Source organism: Eublepharis macularius, chromosome 7 (assembly GCF_028583425.1).
Source record: "Eublepharis macularius isolate TG4126 chromosome 7, MPM_Emac_v1.0, whole genome shotgun sequence".
NCBI classification, from domain to species: Eukaryota; Metazoa; Chordata; class Lepidosauria; order Squamata; family Eublepharidae; genus Eublepharis; species Eublepharis macularius.
In genome coordinates this window covers 136,338,676-136,360,184 of record NC_072796.1, presented here as the reverse complement: position 1 = coordinate 136,360,184, position 21,509 = coordinate 136,338,676, and the positions used below count along the sequence as shown (strand labels likewise).

At 45.5% G+C, this 21,509-nt stretch overlaps 1 protein-coding gene across 3 annotated transcripts in view; it reads left to right on the top strand.

Moving 5' to 3' along the window:
• Positions 1–21,509, top strand: part of PTK2 (protein tyrosine kinase 2) — a 292,969-nt gene that overhangs the window by 242,170 nt on the left and 29,290 nt on the right. For all 3 annotated transcript variants that reach the window (XM_054985813.1, XM_054985812.1, XM_054985814.1), the window contains 3 exons: positions 4,654–4,740; positions 8,358–8,495; positions 9,905–10,036. In XM_054985813.1, coding sequence (XP_054841788.1) covers positions 4,654–4,740; positions 8,358–8,495; positions 9,905–10,036 — 357 coding nt within the window. The remainder of the gene's footprint in view (positions 1–4,653; positions 4,741–8,357; positions 8,496–9,904; positions 10,037–21,509) is intronic.

The window sequence follows — 21,509 nt, the reverse complement described above, 5'->3', positions numbered from 1 at the left end:
GGAAGGTCAGTTTGTAATCCCTCAAAGTAGCTGCCTTCCAACAGGCGGTCCTGTGTTTGCTACTTTGCAGAGAAAATGACAGCAAAGTGGGGGGGGGACATGGATCATAGAATCATAGAGTTGGAAGGGGCCATACAGACCATCTAGTCCAACCCCCTGCGCAGTGCAGGATCATGCCTTTCCTGGGGTGCAATCTCTCTGAAACTTGGGAGGTCTTCAGAGGACTGTGAGGACTATGCCCTTGCAAAATTGGTGGGTATTGGACATTGGGAAGGTCAGTTTGTGGGGTGTTTAAAGGGCCCTGCCCCTTGCACATGGCAGGAAAGGGCTCTTTAAACTATCAGCTGGCAGGCGGCATGGGGGAATTTCCCCTACCACCTGCCAGTTGATAGTTTAAAGGGATCTTTAAGGGGCCACGAACAACGAACATGTTTGTGAACAGGGTCATGTTCGTTACTGTTTGTTGTTCATTGTTCGTGGATGGCAATGAACAGCTTGTTCGGTTTTTTCTCTTCGTTCATGCCCATGTCTAGTCATGAGATGTTGGTGCCCTTGTACCTTTGGGCCTCCTTGACATCTGTAGAGTCATCACCAAAAGCACAGAAATCTTTATCTGCCTGTTTGATTATGAACCTATAATTGAAGACCTACAGCAGAACTGGAATATACAACTCAATAGCCAAAGTCAGAAAACAGTATGGGAAGAAATACTGTGTTAAACAAACTTATTTACTACTACAATTAATACCAAAAAGAGGACTATCCTCTGCATTTATTGTACACCAAGTAGATAGATTCCTTAAATGATAGGACATTTCTGTTGGGGCTGAGGCTATGGCTAAGCTGGAAAGGAGGCCTTTTAAGTACTGTTCTGAGAGAATTTTAATGTGGATGACCCGTACCTGAGCAAAGTATGGCTGAACGGCTTGATTCCTAATACATACTTCTGCAGAAATAAATAAGTGGCATGAATGATAACAGCAGCTGTCTCAACAGCATTGTTTGAGGGAGTTAAACGTTAAATTCTTAGAACTAATCTAAGCAGATTTAATGCTTTCCATTAATCAATATGTAATTCTTCATTTGTTGTGTTAAGACAATCCTTTGAAAACTGTGATTGGTAAGCAATGGGACCTAATTACTAAAGAATAATTCTGAAATGTACTGTCTGCACTTTGTGGTGGGGACATGCCCTGGGATGAGTGAGAGGAAGGGAATTAACAGTGGAGTCCTAAGCAAAATTCCTCCAGTCTAAGCCCATTGATTTTAGTGGGCTTAGACTGGAGTAACTCTGTTTAGGATTGCACTGTAAATGTACCTTGTTGCCTTCCACCATGGACCCATATGGCCTCAGTTCTGCTTTGTGCTCTTCCACTGATATATACTGTTATATCAATTATGAGATTATTGATTATTTAGAAAAGGCTATTTATTTAAAGGAATGTCTGAACCCCAAATTCCTAAACATTGTCATTTATTTACTTCATATATAGTCTGCCTTTATCTCTGAGACTCAAAGCAGATTATATAATTTAAAACAATAGAGTAGGAACAATGTATAATAGTGTAACAACAAAACCCACGTTCATGCATGGATTACATTCAGCTGTAGAAACAAGGCTGTGTGACTAAGTTCCAGTGACAGAACATCTTCTTGGGGAATTGGAGTACATCATCTTGGAATATCTTGGGTCAAATTTGCTGTGGTGCACCCTCAAAGTGCATAGCACTTTAAGGAATCAGTTTCCTGCTAAGCAATTTTATTATATGTGAGGCAGACAACAGAGAAGGGAATAAAAAGGCAAGGGAATAACAGGCTGGATTAAAAAAATCAGTGCTTTTAAAAAAAAATTAAACGCATTCTAATTTAAATCAGATTTTTTAAAAATTTGAATTGGATTTTTAATAAAATGCTTTTTGAGTAGAAACCTATGTAAAGATAGTTTCTAATTAAATTACATTATTGCTTAGAGATATCTTGTCATGAAACAGGGATTTTAAATATGTAATTCTGTAGTATGAGATTCATGTAATGCTTTTTAAAAACAGAAAATGAACTCCCATGATTCATGCACCAGGGGCCCAATTTTGGCATGTTATTGCTCAGAGAAATCTTCTCACGAAACAGGGATTTTTAATTTGTAATTCTGTAGTATGAGACAATATATTCATGTAATGCTTTTCAAAAATTGTAAGTGAATTCCCATGATTCATGCACCAGGGGCCTAATTTCATGCTTTACAGAGTCTTCTGTAAAGATTATTTTGGTTAATCTTTTCTGTCTACCTAAAAGGACTTATTTTTCAGTTTTGTAGTTCTCGAACTGTTAATTCATGTCCTCATTGTCTGATACAACTGCAAAACTAACCTGAAAAGCTTCAAAATAAGACACAGTATAAAAATGTGTAGAATGTACCATTTAAAAACGAAACCTGCATCTATCTAAAGCCAGTTTGGTGTAGTGGTTAAGAGTGGCAGGACTCTAATCTGGAGAGCCAGGTTTGATTTCTCACTCCAATGCTTGAAGCCAGCTGGGTGACCTTGGGTCAGTCACAGCTTCTCGGAGCTCTCTCAGCCCCACCCATGTCACAGGGTGATTGTCATGAGGATAATAATGGCACACTTTATAAACCTTTTGGAGTGGGTGTTAAGTTGTCCTGAAGGGCGGTATATAAATTGAATGTTAATGTTATTATCTCTGAGTTGCACATATGTATTAAGGTTATAGCAAAATAGACTTTTAGGTAGAAAGCCAGGATTATTTATTTTATTTTATTTTATTTTATTTTATTTTATTTTATTTATAGTCTGCCTTTCTCACTGAGACTCAAGGCAGATTTCATAGTGTGAGATCAGTACAATCAGTAGCAAGGACAATGGTAGGCATTTCCATACACTGTCAAGGACATTTCCATAAACAATGTCATAGGGTAGATGAATACAAGTTTACAGAGACATAGCGTTAGCAAGGATCCAATACAGGGTTGAAGGATTGCTGAAACAGAACATAACCCATTCTAGGATTGACATTAGACAACATGAAGTACAAGCAGTATATACGAGTACATATTCAAAGCAACAGATAATATGTAAAGCAACATAATGGTGGAGCCCATGGTTCCTAACTCATTGGCGAAACATCCGAGACCCCTTCCCTACAATACTGCCCTCCTGTGTGAGTAAAAAAGCCTTTTTGAATAATTCGGTTTTGCATTGTTTGCAGAAAGCCAAGAGCGTGGGAGCTCTCCTGACCTCCTCAGGCAGGCTGTTCCATAGGGTAGGGGCCACCACAGAGAAGGCCCGTGCACAGTCTGCAGTTGATTCTGCTCATGTGCAGGCTGGCACCTGCAAGAGACCCTGTTCAGCTAAGCGAAGCTGCCGTGGAGGGACATAGAGAGGGAGGCGGTCCCGTAGGTATGTCGGGCCAAGGCTATGAAGAGCTTTGTATGTAATAACCAGTACCTTAAATTGAGCACGGTAGCTGATAGGTAGCCAATGGAGTGACTGCAGGATGGGAGTGATGATCATGCTCCTGCTTGCTCCTGATAACAGTTGAGCTGCAGCATTTTGCACCAATTGGAGCCTCCTAGTTAACTTAGATGGAAGACCAATATATAGTGCATTACAATAGTCAAGTTTTGATGTTCCCATAGCATGGATGCAGGTGGCCGGGTCGGCTGTGTCAAGATAAGAAGCCATCTTCCAGGCTAGAGTAAGATTGTAGAAAGCATTTTTTGCAGCTGCCTTAACTTGTTTTTCTAGTAGTAGCGCTGGATCCAGTATAACCCCTAGGCTCTTAACCAAGTCAGTGAGGTTCAAACAAATTTCATCGAAAGTGGGGAGTACAATGTCTTTCAGAATATCTGACTTCCCAACAAGCGTCACTTCAATCTTGTCTGGGTTTAATTTCGGTTTGTTATTTTTCAGCCATTTCACCACGGCTGTCAGGCAGCGATCTAAGATTTCTACTGCGTCCTGCAGGGACCTGGATAGCGAGATATAGAGTTGGGTGTCGTTCGCATATTGATAACATCATAGCTGCAAATAAGTTCTCCTAAAGGTTTTACATAGAGATTGAATAACATGGGAGATAGGTCAAGTCTTTGTAACAAAAGGAGAGGGGGAAGGGTGACATTTCCATGGAGGGATATCAAGTGTTTTCCAGTTAGGGAAATCAGAATAATCTGGAGGTGTCAGTGGAGTAATCTGATGAGAAGCTCTAAGGGCCAAACTAGACAAAACAGTAGCCCTGGGTCTGACCTGTGGATATTGCCACCATTTTAAAGCCGAATGAGGCAATTTTAAAATGCCTCAAGGGCACACAGCACAGTTAGATGAGCCTCTCTTGTATCCACCCTGGATCAGGATCAGGCGCTCACAACATTTCAACTCACTCCATGAGGCTTTAAAATGGCAGCGTTGTCCATGAGTCAGACCTGGGGATGCCATCACGTCTAGTTTGGCTCTAAGTAAACATTCCAGAGGTAGATCCTTCAGTCGTCCTCCATGCTAAAAGCAGTCTTGACAGTGAAAGAATCATACGAGGTATGGATTTAAATACGTAAACGGAGAGAATACATTCCTTACTTACAATCCTAGAATGGTTGTGAGTTGTCTTTTTTTTTTAATACAACCATATTTCTTTGTTTGCAGCCCAGTAGACCCGGTTATCCCAGCCCAAGGTCCAGTGAGGGTTTTTATCCCAGTCCACAGCACATGGTACAGCCAAATCATTACCAGGTAAAATACTTACTTGTTTAATATCTCAGTGTCTCAATATTTTCTTGCTTCTTGAAGAAAAGTTTTAAGGTTTGCATTGCATAATGATGTCTACCACATTGCCTGTAAGCCATAGGCAGTCCTGAGGCACTTCTTGGAGAATTTTGAGCATCTCTGCTTATAGTACTGCAATTATTATTACCATTAAAATGGATTATTCTTGCCAAGAATGGCACATGGATGTGATGTGATTCCTGCCCATAGGGCTTACCAATGTTGTTACCGAGGCAGAAGTATTCTGTTTAAGAAAATACGCACATCTTTGAATATATTCTGATAATCACATTCTATCTACCCGGTCCCCAATTTCAGAGTGCGTTAGGCAGTTGCCTACGCACTGTCAAATATATCTTCTTACCCTAGGAACTTTTTTTTAAAATGAAGTGTTCAGAATGTAAATGCTGAGACAAGTGTAATTTCTAAACTTGCACTGTGTGGCCAGATAGAATAAGCACTGTGTTTGTGTGTATTGATTTTTTAAAATGGTTACGTAACAAAAAATTAGGTAACAAAAAAATCTAGTAGCCAAATCAACAAAAGTTTGTCATCAAAGAAATAGGAAGTACTGAAATATAAAGAAGTGGATAAAAGAGAATTAGGACATTGCTAGATTGATGGAGTTGATGTAGTATGTGAAAGAATGAGGGGGAAGGGTAATGTCTGGTGCTAGAGAGACAGTTTATTATATGACAGAATGCTAGCTGTGATACCAAAGACTTCCACTTATTTCAAATTTCGTTAAAGTCCTTGTATATTCCCATAGTCAGTGGGTTAAAAGAATCCAAAGGCATCTGTATGCTCTTAGAGGAACCTTTTGTTCATGGAAGGAGTTTTCCAAGAGTGAGAGGAAGGGCGTCTTCAGAGCCAATCCATGATTTATATGTTACTTTTATCATTGCAATCTTGTAATATCTCAGTACCTGACTGGATGGTCCAGGCTAGCCTGACATCGACAGATCTTAGAAGCTAAGCAATGTCAGCCCTGGTTAGCACTTGGATGAGAGACCACCAGCGAGACACTTCACAGTGTCTCTTGCCTTGAAACGTGTTAAGGGTTTTTCAGTCTATTGGCTTTAGTTTGTTTGTAACCAACTGAAAGGGCATCAGTTTGCCCTTTGTTTGCCACTTGCCTTGCCTTGAGTCTTGAGGTGCAACTTTCAGAAAGTTGGGGGAAACCCAAAATTGGATTCCAAGGGAATTCCTCTACAAAAACCCTACAGGGTCACCATAAATTGGCTGTAATTTGACGGCCCTTTCCACCAACGGTATCACAGTATTTGGTTATGTGTAATTATTTTCTCTATTTAAAAAAAAAATTAAAAGATTTTTGAAACTGGTGTACTGGAGCATTAGGTGGTGGCAGAGGTACAACAGCCCAAAACTGCCATGCCCCCTTAGAGTCGGCTTCTCCAGGCTGAATGAGGACACCCTCTCCTTTCCCCCAGTGAGTCTTGGCTCCCTCTAGGCCGTTGTCCTCCTAGCTCCAGGTGGGTGTGGTCCCCCAGCCGCTTGCCCCCTGTCAGTGGTGCTGGGAAGATGCAGAGCACTTGGAGAGAGGAACAGCTTGACCACAGTGGCACCGCCGTCGGACTCTACAACAGCTTGAACAGTGATGAATGCGAGATAGCTTTAGGAGGGGAAAGGCTGCTGCAGTGCTGGCAAGGGGGAGGACTTGATAGCTGAGAGGAGAGGCTTCTAGGGAATGGATGAGAACTTTACTTGTAGGCTCAGACAAGAAAGGTGGATGTCGAAGAGGAAGAAATGGTGGAACTTGGCAGTGGCTTAGATTGGGATAATCTCAGAATTCTCTCAAAGCTGAGAGCCGGCTTATAAAGGAAATGATAGTATCTCACCTTACATTTATATCCTCCTCCTTTCTCCTCCTCGGGGAGCCAAAGCATCTTACACCATTCTCACCTCCATTTTATCTTCACATCAGCCCTGTGAGGTAGGTTAGGCTGAGAGTGTGTGATTGGCTGAAGGTCACCTAGTAAGCTTCCAAGCAGAACGGGGATTCAAACCTGGGTCTCCCAGATTCTAATCCAACATTCCTAACTTCTATACCACACTGGCTCTCAATGTTAGTATATTTTTAATAGGAAAAGTAGTTCCTGAACCTACTTTTTTAAAAAAAATGACACAACATGATGCTGTTCAGCAGGAAATGGTGGTGAGGTTGCATAGGAGGTCATACAGAAGAACAGATGAGCAAGAGAGTACCACTCTCCTTAAGTTGTAGCAGAAACATCTATATGGGGTCTGTACAAGTGTACCACTTTATTGAAGCAGGAAGTCGCAGATGTCACACAGACGTGTTGAACTTGAATTAAATGTACTAATTAGGCTCTGTTCCCCAGGGAGCTCTTGAAGCTTTTCAGGTTTCCTGAGAGAAACCAAACAACCCTTGGCTTTGCCTGGGCTTGACTTTGATCTTGCACTACACCCAGGATGCGTGACTGAATTATTGCAAGAAGACTGCTGCACAGATCCATGCAAAGCTTGGCGTCCTCAACAAGGAGGGCATCACTCTGCGTTTAAAGGCAAATCTCCTTTTAAAACCTCTGTGATTCATAAAGCAGAAAGAGCTGCACCATCATCCTGCTACCGGTGCCAACTAATGAGCTGGAGCTGGGGATAGGGTTGGCAGGCCCCCTCGATCTCCCAGCGGGAGATTGAGACCTTGCTCTTGCCTGGAGGAGGGGGGTGCGCGCGCGCTCCTGCAAGCGTGATGACGTCACTGCTGGGAAGTGACATCACCACGCAGCCTGTTTGGGCACGAATCGGGCCCGTTGTGGGCCCCTGTGGAGCACATGAGCGTTCCTGTGCTCTGCAGGGGCCCACAACGGGCCCGATCTGCACCCATTTTGGCACAGATCGGGTCCATTTTGGCGCGGATTGGGCCCGTTTTAGGCCCCTGTGGCATGTGGGAGCATTCCTGCGCTCCGTAGGTGCCCACAACAGGCCCAATCACACCAAAACGGGCCCGATTTTGGCACGGATCGGGCCTGTTTTGGCGCGGATTGGGCCAGTTGTGGGCCCCTGTGGAGCGCAGGAACGCTCCCGCACTCCACAGGGGCACCGATCCAGGCCAAAACAGGCCTGATCTTGACGGTTGCTGTGCGTGGGGGCGCGCAGCACCGCAGGGGGGCGTGCATGGAAGGTGCGCCCCCCCCCCCGCTGGCCAGGTAGGGAGCGGCGGAGGTGGCAGGGTGGGGGCGGGGGATCCCCCGCCCCCACCAGGGGTCTGGCAGCCCTAGCTGGGGAAGGCAATGTATTTAGTATGATTCAAGCATAAAGGATATTGTCGGTGAGCATCAGGTGCTTGTATAGCATTCAGTGCTTTGCACATTTTGATAGTGAGCATTTAACAACTTTTTCATGGAGTAAATCATCTCTCAGCTTTGTAAGTAAACCCTAGATGTCCTGTTAAAGCAGCATCTGAGGATATGTCACATTTGGGGCTCATAAAGTATTAATGTTGCATTTTTTTCTCTCAAAAGAATTTTGATGATAAAGAGCCTGACTAGACACTCCTTAAGCATTACTCATGGCTGTGTTTTCTTTTTAAATCTCTGTAGGTCTCAGGCTACCCCAGTTCTCATGGGATTCCAGCAATGGCAGGTAGCATTTATCCAGGGCAGACTTCTCTCTTGGATCAGACAGAAACCTGGAACCATCGGCCTCAGGAAATCTCCATGTGGCAACCCAACATGGAGGTAATTATTACCTGGATTCTTGGCAGCAAATTGACAGCAAATCCTCTTGTTTTCTAGCTCACACACTCAAATCTTTTCTCCCCTTGCCCTTTCAATAGGGCTTTGTTTTTTTTAAAAAAAAAATTAGACACTTCTGTCCATCTTGTTGACTAGTGGTGAGGCCTTTTTCCTCTTGCAAAATGGTACTAAATGCACCTGTTAAAGAATTGTTTGGGATTGTTGTCCTGTTTGAGTGCAGTTTTAAAATTGTTACCATGAGGGGAAATGCCTGTCCAAAGGGTCCATCTGGATTTGCCTGGAAGTGTCCATCAACGGGCTGCAAGCAAAAATCCTGCTTGGCTGCCTCTCCGCCTGGAAATTTTCTGGTTTTTTTACATTTTTGGGGTGTGTTTTCCTTTGCAACATTTTCCAAGCATATTTCTCCCAGGAATAATTCTCGGAGGAACTTGGGTGAAGGAAAATGCTACAAAACTGTATTTGAAATTTCACCCAACTGTTCCCCCCATCCCCAACTTAATCAGCAGATATTCCCAAACAGTTGCTAACCTAAAAGTCTCAGTCGTTGCCTTCCTGACTACTTGCTTCCTGGATTAATTTACACTCTCTCTGCCTCCTTCAGTTTTTGCATTTGTTCCCTCAACTGCTCCTGTCTGATTCCCTGCACAGATTTTTCCCCACATGGGCAGCAGAAAGCCCTGGCTGCAAATAGGAAGTGTACGTTACTCACTGGGCTCCCGTGCTCCCCTTTCCCTCCTTTTAACCTGTACAAAATAAAAAACTTAATTTTCTCCAGTCAAAGGGGAAACTCCAAGATAGTTGCAAGGGGTGTTTCTGCCTGGACACTCCACCTGTAACCGCTGTGGGGAGGAAGTGGAGCTAAGCTTCACTTTCAAAATGGGCGGGGCAGTTCCCTGCTGCTCACCATCCCCTCCGCCGCTTTTTAGCCCATTGAAGCAAACAATTCCTCAGTGGTGTGTGAACTGGACACCCCCCTGTGTGAATTGGACCTCTGTTAAGTGTCTAAATATGTGTTTTAATGCTACATTCATTCTTTTCAGTTCTCCTCTTGTATTGCATGTTTTTCTGTTCAATCAAAGAGACAGTCCATGATGGATAATAGATACTGTATAGCACTTCTTTACAGTGCCAAGTTCTTGGAAATCCTTTTCCTTTATCCTTGCAATGACCTGTAGGTTAGACTTGAGATTTTTGGCTTGCCAAAAAAACAGCATAGCTGTGGTTTGAACCTAGAACTTCCCTGTCTCTGACCTTAAAACATCAGTTTTCACAAGGGTAGTTTAATGAGCTGATTGTTACTTGGATTTAAGTCCAGTATGGATTGCATAGCAACAACATGTACAACATAACCATATTTACAATGTACCCCCCCTCCCCCGCCGCCTTTATAGGATTCCAGCAGTTTGGACCTGCGAGGGATAGGGCAGGTTTTACCAACACACCTAATGGAGGAGAGGCTGATACGGCAGCAACAAGAAATGGAGGAAGACCAGCGTTGGTTGGAAAAGGAGGAAAGATTCCTGGTAATGCCATTTCAGCCCTGTCACTGATTAATACAGCTCTTTCCTTGTAGCCGACATTTTGGTGCAGACTTGGGGCCGATTCAGACATTCATCAGAATGACAGCTGTTTGCAAAAGCATCTCATGAGTGCGATTATTCCTGCTGATAATTTGCAAAGATCAGATGTCCGCTGGCACTGTTCAGTATTTCCACAGTGCTTTTCCTTGAGTTCCCCACTCGAGATATCCCATCAGAAGCCTATTGCCTGTTGTGTTTCTGGAGAGAGGTGCTTCCATTTTATGTTCACTAAATGTTACGCTCTTTTTGAGAGCAAAGACAGGGTCGAACAATCGTTTCACAATAAAAATGGTACACTCCCACCAAGACATACCAGCATCTCCTCATTCTGCATCCCTGTGTCCCTTTTGAAATTTCTCTGGATTAGTGGCAGATAGCATTTATTAGTGCTATATAGAGACGCTCTTTGGGGTGGGGGCTCAAAGGCTTTGGTGTCCTCAGATTCCTCTTGATCATAGCCATAGATGTTCAGAAGTGGTAGTGGTATATATTAGCTCTCAGAAACAAGAGGCCCGTAATAAAGAAATCCCATATAAGTGATTTCCCCCTCCCCCAAGAGCTCATAATGTTTAATGTCTCATAATATTTTCCACGGCTTTTGGCATGCTGACTCCTCTGTCTCCAAAAGGACTTGTTTCCACTTTGAGTGCAAAAACGTATGTGTGCGCTAACTGTTGTCTTCACACTTGTCACACTGATGGAAGTGATAGTCCAGGAATAGCTGCTGTGTAAATTTTATTTCAGTCAGTCCTAATGTACATGAATTGTACACCACAGATCCAACACAGCAGCGCTTACAAACGTGTTTTTTTTCTTCCTAGAGTTCTCAAACCATGGACTCTAAAGTCAAATCTAAATGAGGGACAAAATACCTTGAAAACAAGGGAGCTGTGATAGAGCTGTAATATGGGAGGACAAAGCTTCTGTCTCCATAAGGAAAATAAGTCCAAGCATGGAATATCTTATAGCACCAATACTAAAGTACCAGTGTAGCCACATCACTTATAGCTACTAGTATAGTATCTCCCTGTTGTCCTTCCATTATGAATCTGTGTAGAGAGATGAGGAAAAACCTTCACTCGTCAGGATCTGACCTGCCATATCCTCAAAACTTTGGTTTGTGCAGACCTCTTCTTCCTATGAGGCTCAGTACATCCAGGGACTCAGGCAATGGGGAAGTGCGCTCAGCTTGTCCATTTCACACATTACATGGGAACAGACCCAAGTGTGCCGGCAAGCACACTTTTATTGCAAAGCTTCAGCCTTCCTAACCTCCTGATGAATGTCCCTGTTTGATATAAGCTTTTCCTAACGTCTTTCTTACAGTCACCTGTTGCTTGTTTAGAAATATAATGATACAATAATACAAATATAATGAAATATAACAATACACTAATGTATTAGTGTACACCCGAAAACTGTAACGTGTGAAATGGCCCTAAGGGTGAATCAGCTGTAGCTTTTCCCACCAACACCATCAGAAGCCAGTTAGAGATCTTGAATCTGTACCCAGTTTGTAATCTGCGGGGAGTAGATGTGTACACTGTACAGAACCATAGCTGGCTTGGCTTCCTAGGTTGGGGGTGGGGGGGCAGTATTTTCTATTTTCTCCATATTCAGAGGCAGCAAACGTCTAAAACCCAGTGCTAGAAGGCAACATCAGGGGGGAGGACTTTGGCTGCTGTGCTCTCTTTGTTAGCCCTCCGGGAAAACCGATTGGCCACTGTGTGAAACAGGATGCTGGACAAGATGGACGACTGGTCTGGACCCAGCAGGGCTCTTCTTATAGTCTGTTGTGTTATTGTATTATATTGTCCAGCCTACCCACTAAGTTCTGTAATTTCCAAGGCCTTCTGTCTGTGCCCCTGCATTCAGAGGTAAGGAGGGCAGCAACGAGAGACAGGGCTTTTTCAGTAGTGGCACCAGGGCTTTTTTTCTGGGAAAAGAGGTGGTGGAACTCAGTGGGTTGCCAGCACAGGGGGCAACTCTTGGCGGGAGGTGGTGCCTCTGGTACCACATGTGCGTGCGCAAAGTGCACGCATGCTCCCAAGGCCAATGACGTCACTTTGGGTGAGCTGGAACAAGGGGGGAGTTTTTAAAAGTTTAAATCGCCCTCGGTGAAAATGGTCACATGGCTGGTGGCCCCCGCCCCCTGATCTCCAGACAGAGGGGAGTTTAGATTGCCCAGCACCGAGGGCAATCTAAACTCCCCTCTGTCTGGAGATCAGGGGGCGGGGCCACCAGCCATGTGACCATTTTCAAGAGGTGCCAGAACTCCGTTCCACCACGTTCCAGCTGAAAAAAAGCCCTGAGTGGCACCTTGATTATGAATTGCCCTTCCCTTTGAAGCTCACCTGATGCCTACATTGCTTACTTCTAGGTGCCAGGAGAAAACCTTTCTGTTCTCTCAAGCTTTTAATTAATAGGTTGATCTTTAATATCCTTTTAGTCTGGAAACTCTTGTTTTAAGCTGCCAGTGGTCTGTGGTTTTATGCTGGGCTGGATTTTAATATCTTGTAATGTTTTGTTTTGTTACTTTTGTAAGCTGCCTTAGGCAAGTTTCTGAGAGATGGCATACAATTTTTCTAAATAAATCTTTTAAGATGTAGGTAGCACCAGACTTCCCCCAGCCAGGGCGCTGCAGGAAGTAGTGGTGACAACATGCCTGGGGAAATCAGGCTCCTGGACAGCACGACTGGGGAGGATCCAACCCAGACGGAAGAAGTGGCTCATCCCTGCTTGTCCTCTTTACGTACATCATTGTTGTCACAAGCACAGTAGCTAAAGGGGGGTATTAATTTCCCTGAGGACAAGCGTCCTTTCTTTTATTCAAAACTTATGTCACCAACTAAGAGCAAGATTTGAGTAGCATCTTAAAGACCAAGAAGGTGTCCAGGATATAAGTTTTCAAGAGTCAAAGCTTGCTTTGTCAGGGTATTTGATGAAGGGAGCTTTGACTGTCGAAAGCTTATACCCTGGAAATCTTGTTAGTCTCTAAGGTGCTACTGAACTCAAATCTATTGCAGATCAGCAATAGATCTTAAGTGAAACTATCATCAATTCACAGTCCAATCTTGAACATAGTTACTCCGGTCTAAGACCACTGAAATCAGTGGGCTTAGACTGGAGTAACTCTGCTTAGGATTGCACTGTAAGTCTGTTGTTTCAAAGAATCATTAGATAGGGGTAAAATGCTCCAGGCGGGGCAATGCAGCAACTGGCTCCCATGCCAGCTACAGCCCCATTTCCTGCATACGGAGCATCAGTTCCTGGCAGTCTTTGCTGACACAGTATTGAATAGTCATCCTGCACCAGTCTTGAGGACCCAGCATTAGATTCTCTAGAATGCATGTGGCTCTTCTGACGGGCGTTTGCCCCAACGGAAGGTTCCTTGTGCCATGGGGAACTGCTGCCGTTAGCAGAACGGGTCTACGGAATCCAATTCACAGTTTCCCAAACAAAACAAAACCTGATGCTGACCGCTGCCTAGCAAGCTGCCCAGATCGGGTGGTCAGATGAGATCATTTATGGCAACACTATTGCAGCAGGCCTAGAGTGGTGCTCCCTTCCTGTGGTGCCCCACAGTGGTGTCGTGAAAGATAGCAGGCAGGGACGTTTAGCAGCGTGGAAACAGTACTCCTAGAGGGCGTTAGGGAACTTTCCAAGGGGCAGCTTTGTTAATGCTCAGGTATTTATGATGTTTATAATTCTTCAGGGTATTCAGTCTTGCCTAAGGCTGCCTGCCAAATTTATGCTGAGGTAGGGTTTTAACTGGGCTTTCCCTGTTCATACCCTGGGACGGCTTGGAAGGCAGTAATGGCCCTGGAGATGGCCTCACTTCCAGACTTCCCCTGACCTCATATTGGGAGGGGGGGGAGCAGGAAGAACAGGCTCCCAGCTCGAACTCACAGCACCGTACTGGCAGCTTGTGCCTGCCTGCCCACCAGCTATGCCCACCAGTTCCTCTGCTCATGGGAGCCACAGCAGCGGCTGTTGCTGATGCTCAAGTTTACCTGCCCCTCCAATTGCGGCGACCGCCCCTCGCTTTTTCTCACGGTGGCCGCGACTGCACCCCTCACCCGCTCCACTGCTGTTAGATGCGCCTACCCATTCATCCCACTGCTCATAGCGATGGCTGAGGCTGCGGCTGTGGCTGCTCGTGCCCACACACTCCTCCTCTCCTGGGGGGGTGCCCTCGTCTGCCCATCCCTCAACTTGCCTGTGCCGGCCCTCCCCTTCTCTAGTGGCAGCTGCCCCATCGGAGGGGCTGCAGTGAGGAGTGGCATCGGCTGCGCTCATCTCTTCCTTTGCTCTTGCAAAAAAAAAAAAACCTGGTAGGATTTTTTCCAGGCTTTTCTTTAACTCTGATTTTTTTCCCCTTCCATGATGTACAATAGTACTGTACTGAAAAAGGAGACAGCCATTGCAGTGTTTTGATAAGTGAAAGATTTGAATCGGAAGTGGAATTACAACCGCATACATTGGTAATTTTTGCAAGGACTGAAGTTTGGTGGGCGGTGTGCGTTCTCCCTGTGGAAAAGAAGCTGTTTAAGTGTATGCAGCTGGCAAGTACTTGCATAAAAGGTATTGTTACATTGGAGGTATTATAGACTGTAATCTGAAATCCTGCTTTTAAATAAAAACAACAAAGGCAGCCCGGAAATGCCACAGCTAAATCTAATCCTGACTACATAGAAATGGGGATAATCGCTAGAGAGTGAAGAACTGTTTAGTAGAACACGTGCTGGGAGAGTTAACTAGTCTGCATGCCGGGCATTGTGTTTTCACAGCTGCTTTTCTTTGTTTTGCTACAGTCTGTTGTCTGTAGGGTTGAAGGATGTGTGTTCTTGTCAATGGCCTTGAAGAGGTAAACAGGGAACAGCCCCTTTCAGATATAATACAAGAACTAGAGAGCATTCCCAGGAGCCGGCGCTCAGCAGATGAAGTGGATTTCAAAGGAGGAGCCCTTGCTCTGTAGATGAGTGCCAGGTACATAATAGCGTGTACCGAAGACTACTAGGATTCCTCTCAAAAAGTTTAGATTAGATTGTTCACTAAAATCATTTTTCTCCACGTTTAAATAGCTTCACATCCTTCCAAATCTGGAAGTGAATGGCAACAAGGAGGACTCACCGGCGTGCCACATGTTTTGTGGTCTGATTCAGGGGGGAGTGTTGCCCCAGCAACGGCTGCCTTTTCCTCCCGGTCTGCTCCCACTGTGCTCTGAGGACATACCTTGAGCTTTACTGTTGTGTCATCGCAGTTTGTCACTCCTGCTTTTGGCCAAGCTTCCCTGAGCAAAATTATACTACATTACGGAAATAACATGATGTTTGTTTGTTTTCAGTTCTGAGGGACTGCTGGAAACAAGCCACTTGGACGCATTTAGATACTCTGTAGTGCCAGGTACTTCAAAGAAAACTGAGGCAAAGCACATTTGATCGGGGAAGCATAAGCTTTTAAAAAATATAAGATGGCTTCATCCAGCTGACATGGATAGCCCTTGCCATGTTATATTCCAGATTTGTCTACCAGTAGGGAATAGACACGTGTGCAAGCCTTGTAGCCGCTCACTTGCCCAGTTTAGAAAAAGTTGGTTTGAGCTTTTGTTTTGCAGAACATTTTTGTACATGTGCAGAAAAAAAAATAGTTTGTCAGGGTCAATTAATCCCAAAGTCTACAAAAAGATTCACTCATACCTCCACTGAAACCTCAAACAAGAAGAGAGAGGACTATATTTTTTGAGAATTTAACGTAAGATACATGCATTCAGTCACTTAAGTTTTAACTTTCTGGGCATGCCCTGTTGAGAGCCAGTTTAGTGTAATGGTTGGAGTGTTAGAATAGGACCTTGGATGTCTATGTTTTATTTATTCATTATTTTTATGTATGTTATTTATAGGCTGATTCCGCACATGTTGGATAATGCACTTTCAATGCACTTTAGCTGTCATTTGGAAGTGGATTTTTTGTTTCACACTCAAAAAAATCATTTCCAATTGATCTCTAAAGAGGATTGGAAGTGCATTATCCAACGTGTGCGGAATCACCCATAGTCTACTTTTTTCACTGCTATTCAAGGCAGATTACACAGTGTGAGTCAATATGATCAGTGGCTCATAATACAATAAACAATGCAATAGGTGTGGATTGCAGAAATATGAATACACACAGAAATCTGATTCAGAGTTGAAAACAACGCTGAAACAAAGCACAAGCAATTAGCAAAGCATAAGCATATTAAATGATGCAGAAGGTACTCAGTGGGTACGCAGTATAGTCCACAGCCCCTGTCCCTTAACCCAAACATCTCTCTGAACCATTTCCTTGATATGGTCCTTCTACTTGTGTTAAAAAGCCCTCCTGAAGAATTCAGTTTTGCATAACTTGCAGAAAGCCAGGAGAGCTTGAGCCCTTCTGAACCTCATCAGGCAGGCCATTCCATAAGGCGGGGGCCACCACAGAGAACGTGCACGGGCAGACCGTTGTTGGTTTTGCCCATTTGCAGGGTGACACCTGCAGAAGGCCCTGTTCAGATGAGTGAAGCTGCCATGGCAGAGCACAGGGGGAGAGGCAGTCCTACAAATACGAGGGACCAAATCCATGCTCAGCCATAAAGCTCCTTTGGTGACCTACCTCCCAGACTGGTTCTTGGGATGAAGCAGGAGGGAAGATCTTTGGTGGAAGGGCAAGCTAAAAATGGACAATTCAATAGCTAGAGGGGCTAGTTCTCTTGAACTGTGCCAGGCTATCCTACGATATAAAAGACTCACTGTGTTACTGACGACTCATGTCTTATCCTGGCGCAGGTGCACTGAGGGGTCCACGGGTGTACCTGCGCCAGAATAAGAAGTCATTTGTTGGGGGTCACACCCGCTGCAGGGCCCTAGTAGGGCAGCACAAGGCCTCCCTGCCACCTGCCCCGGGCTTCTGTGGCGCCGCAGAGACAGCGTGGCACCATGGCCTAGTGAGTGGCCTTGCTGCCACGGCAGCAGCAGGGAGGCCTGCCACGCTGCACCTGATGCTGCAGCCCAGCATGTGGTCTTGGAAGGGCTGTGTCTCTGTAGAGACAATGGGGAGACGCGATGCACCGTGGAGGGAGCAAGAAGGCCCTCAGCAATGCCACAGCTTGATGCACAGCCTCGGGAGATCTGCACCACCAGGAAGGCTTGGTGCAGTGCAGTGCGCTGGCGGCAAAAAGGCCACAGTGGGAGGGCTACCCGCCGCCTCCACGGTCTTAGGAGGACCATGTGCAGTTTGCACCAGGCCTCTGAGGGGCCATGGTGCAGCGGAGGCGCAGCAGCTCCCCCAAGGCTCCCTCAGCTGTAGAGGGAGCCTCTACAGCTGCCACCTCCTCCAGCTGTAGAGCTGCCACTGCCACTGACCAGGAGCAGTGAGCGGTGGTGGTGTTGTGGGTCGCTGGGGAAGTTTGGCAGAAAGAAATATAGCTGTAGAGGGGATCGGAACACTTGGTGGATGGGGGCAGGGGCTATCAAGAAACTGGCAAGATGTGGGCTCAGGGCGCCAAGCAAGCCGGGCAGGAGACGAGGGAGAAGGGGACTGAGAAGAAGAGGAAGCTGCCGAAGATGAGGAGGGGAGGGACTGGGGGCTCATGCACTCCACGCGCATCCACAGAGAGCCCCTCATCCAAACCCAGGCCCGCCCACTCACACCCACCCACCAGCACTTTGCACTCACACACAGACATGGACAGGCATGCAGAGGTGCAGAGTAGCGCCGCCACTGCCATGCCAAGCAGATTCAGGGACTTGTCCGCCATCGCCCTAATGACCACAGCCTCATAGTATTTCCCCTAAATCCACAGCGAGTGCAGTGCCGAAGCATTTTGTTTCACTTTACTGTTGGCCTGCCGGGGTCGTCATTGCGTCGCCATGGCAGCACCCTGCCCACTGTCAGCCCTGCCAATCATCGGGGGCTATGTAAGAAGGGCTCTTGTCACTGCACTCAAAGGTAGAGGGAGGGGCAATGGGGAGGAGGGAGGAAGCCAGCCACCCGGAGGAGGAGGGGAGCAGAGGGAAGCCTCAGTGAGTGCGGGTGGGCGCAGGTGCGTGTCTCTCTTGTGCGTTAATCTTTGCAACGCCGCACCTTGGCACTTCCACTTCTCTCCCCTCCAGCAACAACCTTCGCCATTCCCTCCTCTGAACGCAGGGTCAGAACATGCACAAGGCGCTGCACATCTATTTTGTTTGGCCAGCATGTACAATGGGAGGCGAAATGCAACCGCAGTCTTTAACAGCCCACTTTAAACTAACAGATCAGAGACAGGGAAAGGAAGTTAAAAAGAAGAAGGAGAAGAAGCTGGTCCAGCCTGAGCTCTGCGTTGAGATAAAAGGCTCCTGACATGACTTGCACATAGATGCGCTTCATTCTGCCTATCTGAACACTAATAGCACTGGGGAATAAAAGGCAGATGAGATCATTAGGCCCATCCTCAGGTCGCTGACTCTGCCAGGAGCAGCCGCTCAATGCCGCACTGGCTGGGGCAAAGAGATGGGAGAGGGAATGCAAAGCACTTCTGAGTGCCTCTTCCCCTAGCAGAGGTGCTGCTTGAGGCAACTTTCCACGCCAGACTTGGCAGAAGCGGGCTCCTGCTGCCTCCGCAGCTGCTGCAGGGCCTTGGGAGGGCGAGGCCCCACAGGGGTGATGGCAGGGCCTGGCCAAGAGGCGCGGCCAGGGAGGCCACTTGCCACCAAGAGAGGGCCCACCAAATCTGTTTTCTAGAGCCCGCTGTATTTGCTCACGCAACGGGCTCTGTTGCTAGTTTCAAGTAATGCTGAAAAAAACCATTTGTTCTGTATCAAAAGTGTTGGAAGGGCAGGCTGTGGCACATCACAACTGAATACTCAGCTATCCCTTACCCATAATCCTATGCTATTGAACAGGCTGTAGAACCAAGGAGTGTGTCTCGTTCGTGGCTCTCAAAGGGAAGGGAATATTGGGCCAAGTTTATCTGCTCCCAAAGCCTTACACCATTGAACCACTGATGGGGCTTGGGGATGGGGGGGGGTTAGTCGAATCCTGCACGCCTGTAGCAGGAAGCAGTAAAAACCAGTGTAAAGCAGTTGGGGAGGAGGATGATAGAGGAGGCCATCTGCTGACAGTGATTTTGGATAGCTACAGGAGGAATTGTCAGTTTCTCAAAGCTTAGATTATTGGCTCTACCCTTCTCATCCTGTTCTCAGTTTGGATTCCCGTCTATGATGGTTTTGCACAAACAAGTTGAGTATGTGTTCTCTTTAGCCGATTGTCTGCCTTGAATTAGTTTATTGACTTCATTTATAGTCACCCTGTCTCGCTGAGACCCAAGGCAACTAAAAACAACTGTGGGGAAGTGTGTAACACACACACGCAAGCAAAACTGGGTTTACAAAATTCCAGAGTAATGCAAAAATGACAATGTAACAGGGACACTAAACAATGCAATAAAACAAGATTAAAATATTGAAGAACAACGCGCTTGAAAACTATATGTAGAACAAGCAATGAAATAAAATTGGATTGCAAAAGAAAACTGCAAAAAAAAGCATGATAGGATAAACAATATAGTGAAATCTGCCTAATTTTTTTCTCAGATATTAAAACTACAGCTGTACTCCCTTTATAAAAATACCTTCCTGTTTAGAGCAGCAGCATAACCATTGCTGCACAACAACCCTTCCCTGGCCCCTCTGGAATAACTGACGTAATTTTCATCTCTCTTTAGGTTTGCCCTCCCCACCATTTGAAGGTTTTTTCACACACACCCCACATATATAGGCAGCACTGCTTGTCCTGCATTGACTTAAGAAAACAGCAATGACATTGATGAAACTCTGTGCTAAAATTAGGTTTTTATTTTAGGATTTTTTTTAAAGGCCAAAATGCCATAGTTTTTCCTTTGTCGAGAATGTGCATTTTTTCCCACTGATTTAATAAAAAGCTACATGGAATGCAGTCAAGTAAGGAAGGGATGCTAGAAGACATATCTTTTCCATTCCCAAAAGAATTCAGTGAAATGAAGACTTCTGTGCCCATTTCAGCTTTGCGGCATTTGTCTTGATTCCATTTGTTGCCATGTTGTGTGAGTAGTAGACTGTCACCTCCAGCTAGATCCATTGAGTCAAGGTTGCTTCCCAGGGCTTATGGCACTCTGGAAGGTGCTGAATCAAGGATTTCTGGTTCGTGTGCTTACCTTGGTGAGTTCTGGTGCAACCCGCAGAGCCGGGGACATACTGAGGCATGGCAGATACATGGGGTCAGGGACAAATCCTGGAGGAAACTAAGCAAAATTCAAGGTGGTTGAAAGGGCAGAACATGCCAAAGACATGGAAGGGCAGTTTTAAGCCGAAGTGGTTGACCAGCCTGCCAGTAGCCTTGTTCTGCTTCTATTAGGAAGGGCTGCATGAAAAAGTCTGGAGAATCCCAAGCGAGGCCTGCATTTTTGAGCTGCTCTGAAGAGCTGCTCCTTGATCGGCTAGGAGGAAGGGTAGACAGCCTTAAAGAAACAAAGGAGCTATTGGGTTGGATTGACAAGGTTCACAACATCCACGTCACAAAATGCTTAGAAAATTACCACCTTTCAGTGAATTTCCATATGCAGGAAAAGGTGAGGGTGCCACTCAAAGGTTTTCAAAATACCAACAGATAAAAACAGCACGGTGCCCTTGGTATTTGCCTAAGGAAATCCACATGGGGAGCCGGTGGAGAATGGCGTGGGTTTGTGCCGGAAGTAGGTCGCGATAGTACTAGGAAATCTGGAGCGATTGGCGGAGTTGTGGTTTGCTGCTGTTGTTTTTTTAATGTCCTTAAAAGGAGCTTCCCATTAAATTCTTTTGTCAGTTTCTTCTGTTTCTGAGAATACGCCCCAAAGGCTAAACAAACAGTTTTGGTTGAAAATTGTACATAAACGGTACAAACATGCATCATAGATGAAAGTGAAAGTTTTTAAGAGAGCAAAACTTTAGAGATAATCTTTTTTTTTTAACTTAAGTTATTTTTATAAGGCCTCTTAGAAATCAAGTTCACTCTCACTGCGTCAGCTCTGTCTTGAAACAAAACCAACACGCAATGATGCAGCACAGCACAAGGTTTCTGAACGAGATAGGAAGCAGCGCTGTCCTGTTGTATTTTCTGTAATTTGAGGAGAGGCGCAGCTTGGTAGCAGACGCCATGCATCATTTCCTTCCCAGTGACAGCAGCTCAGCCACACCCAATCTGCTCCCTCCTCTCCCACTGCTGCAGTACTCGTCTTGGCCATTTAAATCTTGGAGTGGTATTTTCCTTGTCCCATGGTACAATAGTTTGCAGAATTACTTCAGTAAGCCCATGGAATTTCAATTGCCACAGACTGGAGTAACTCTGCATAGGATTGCACGGTCAGTCACTTGCAAGTCGACGAGCAAAATCCTTTTTGAAG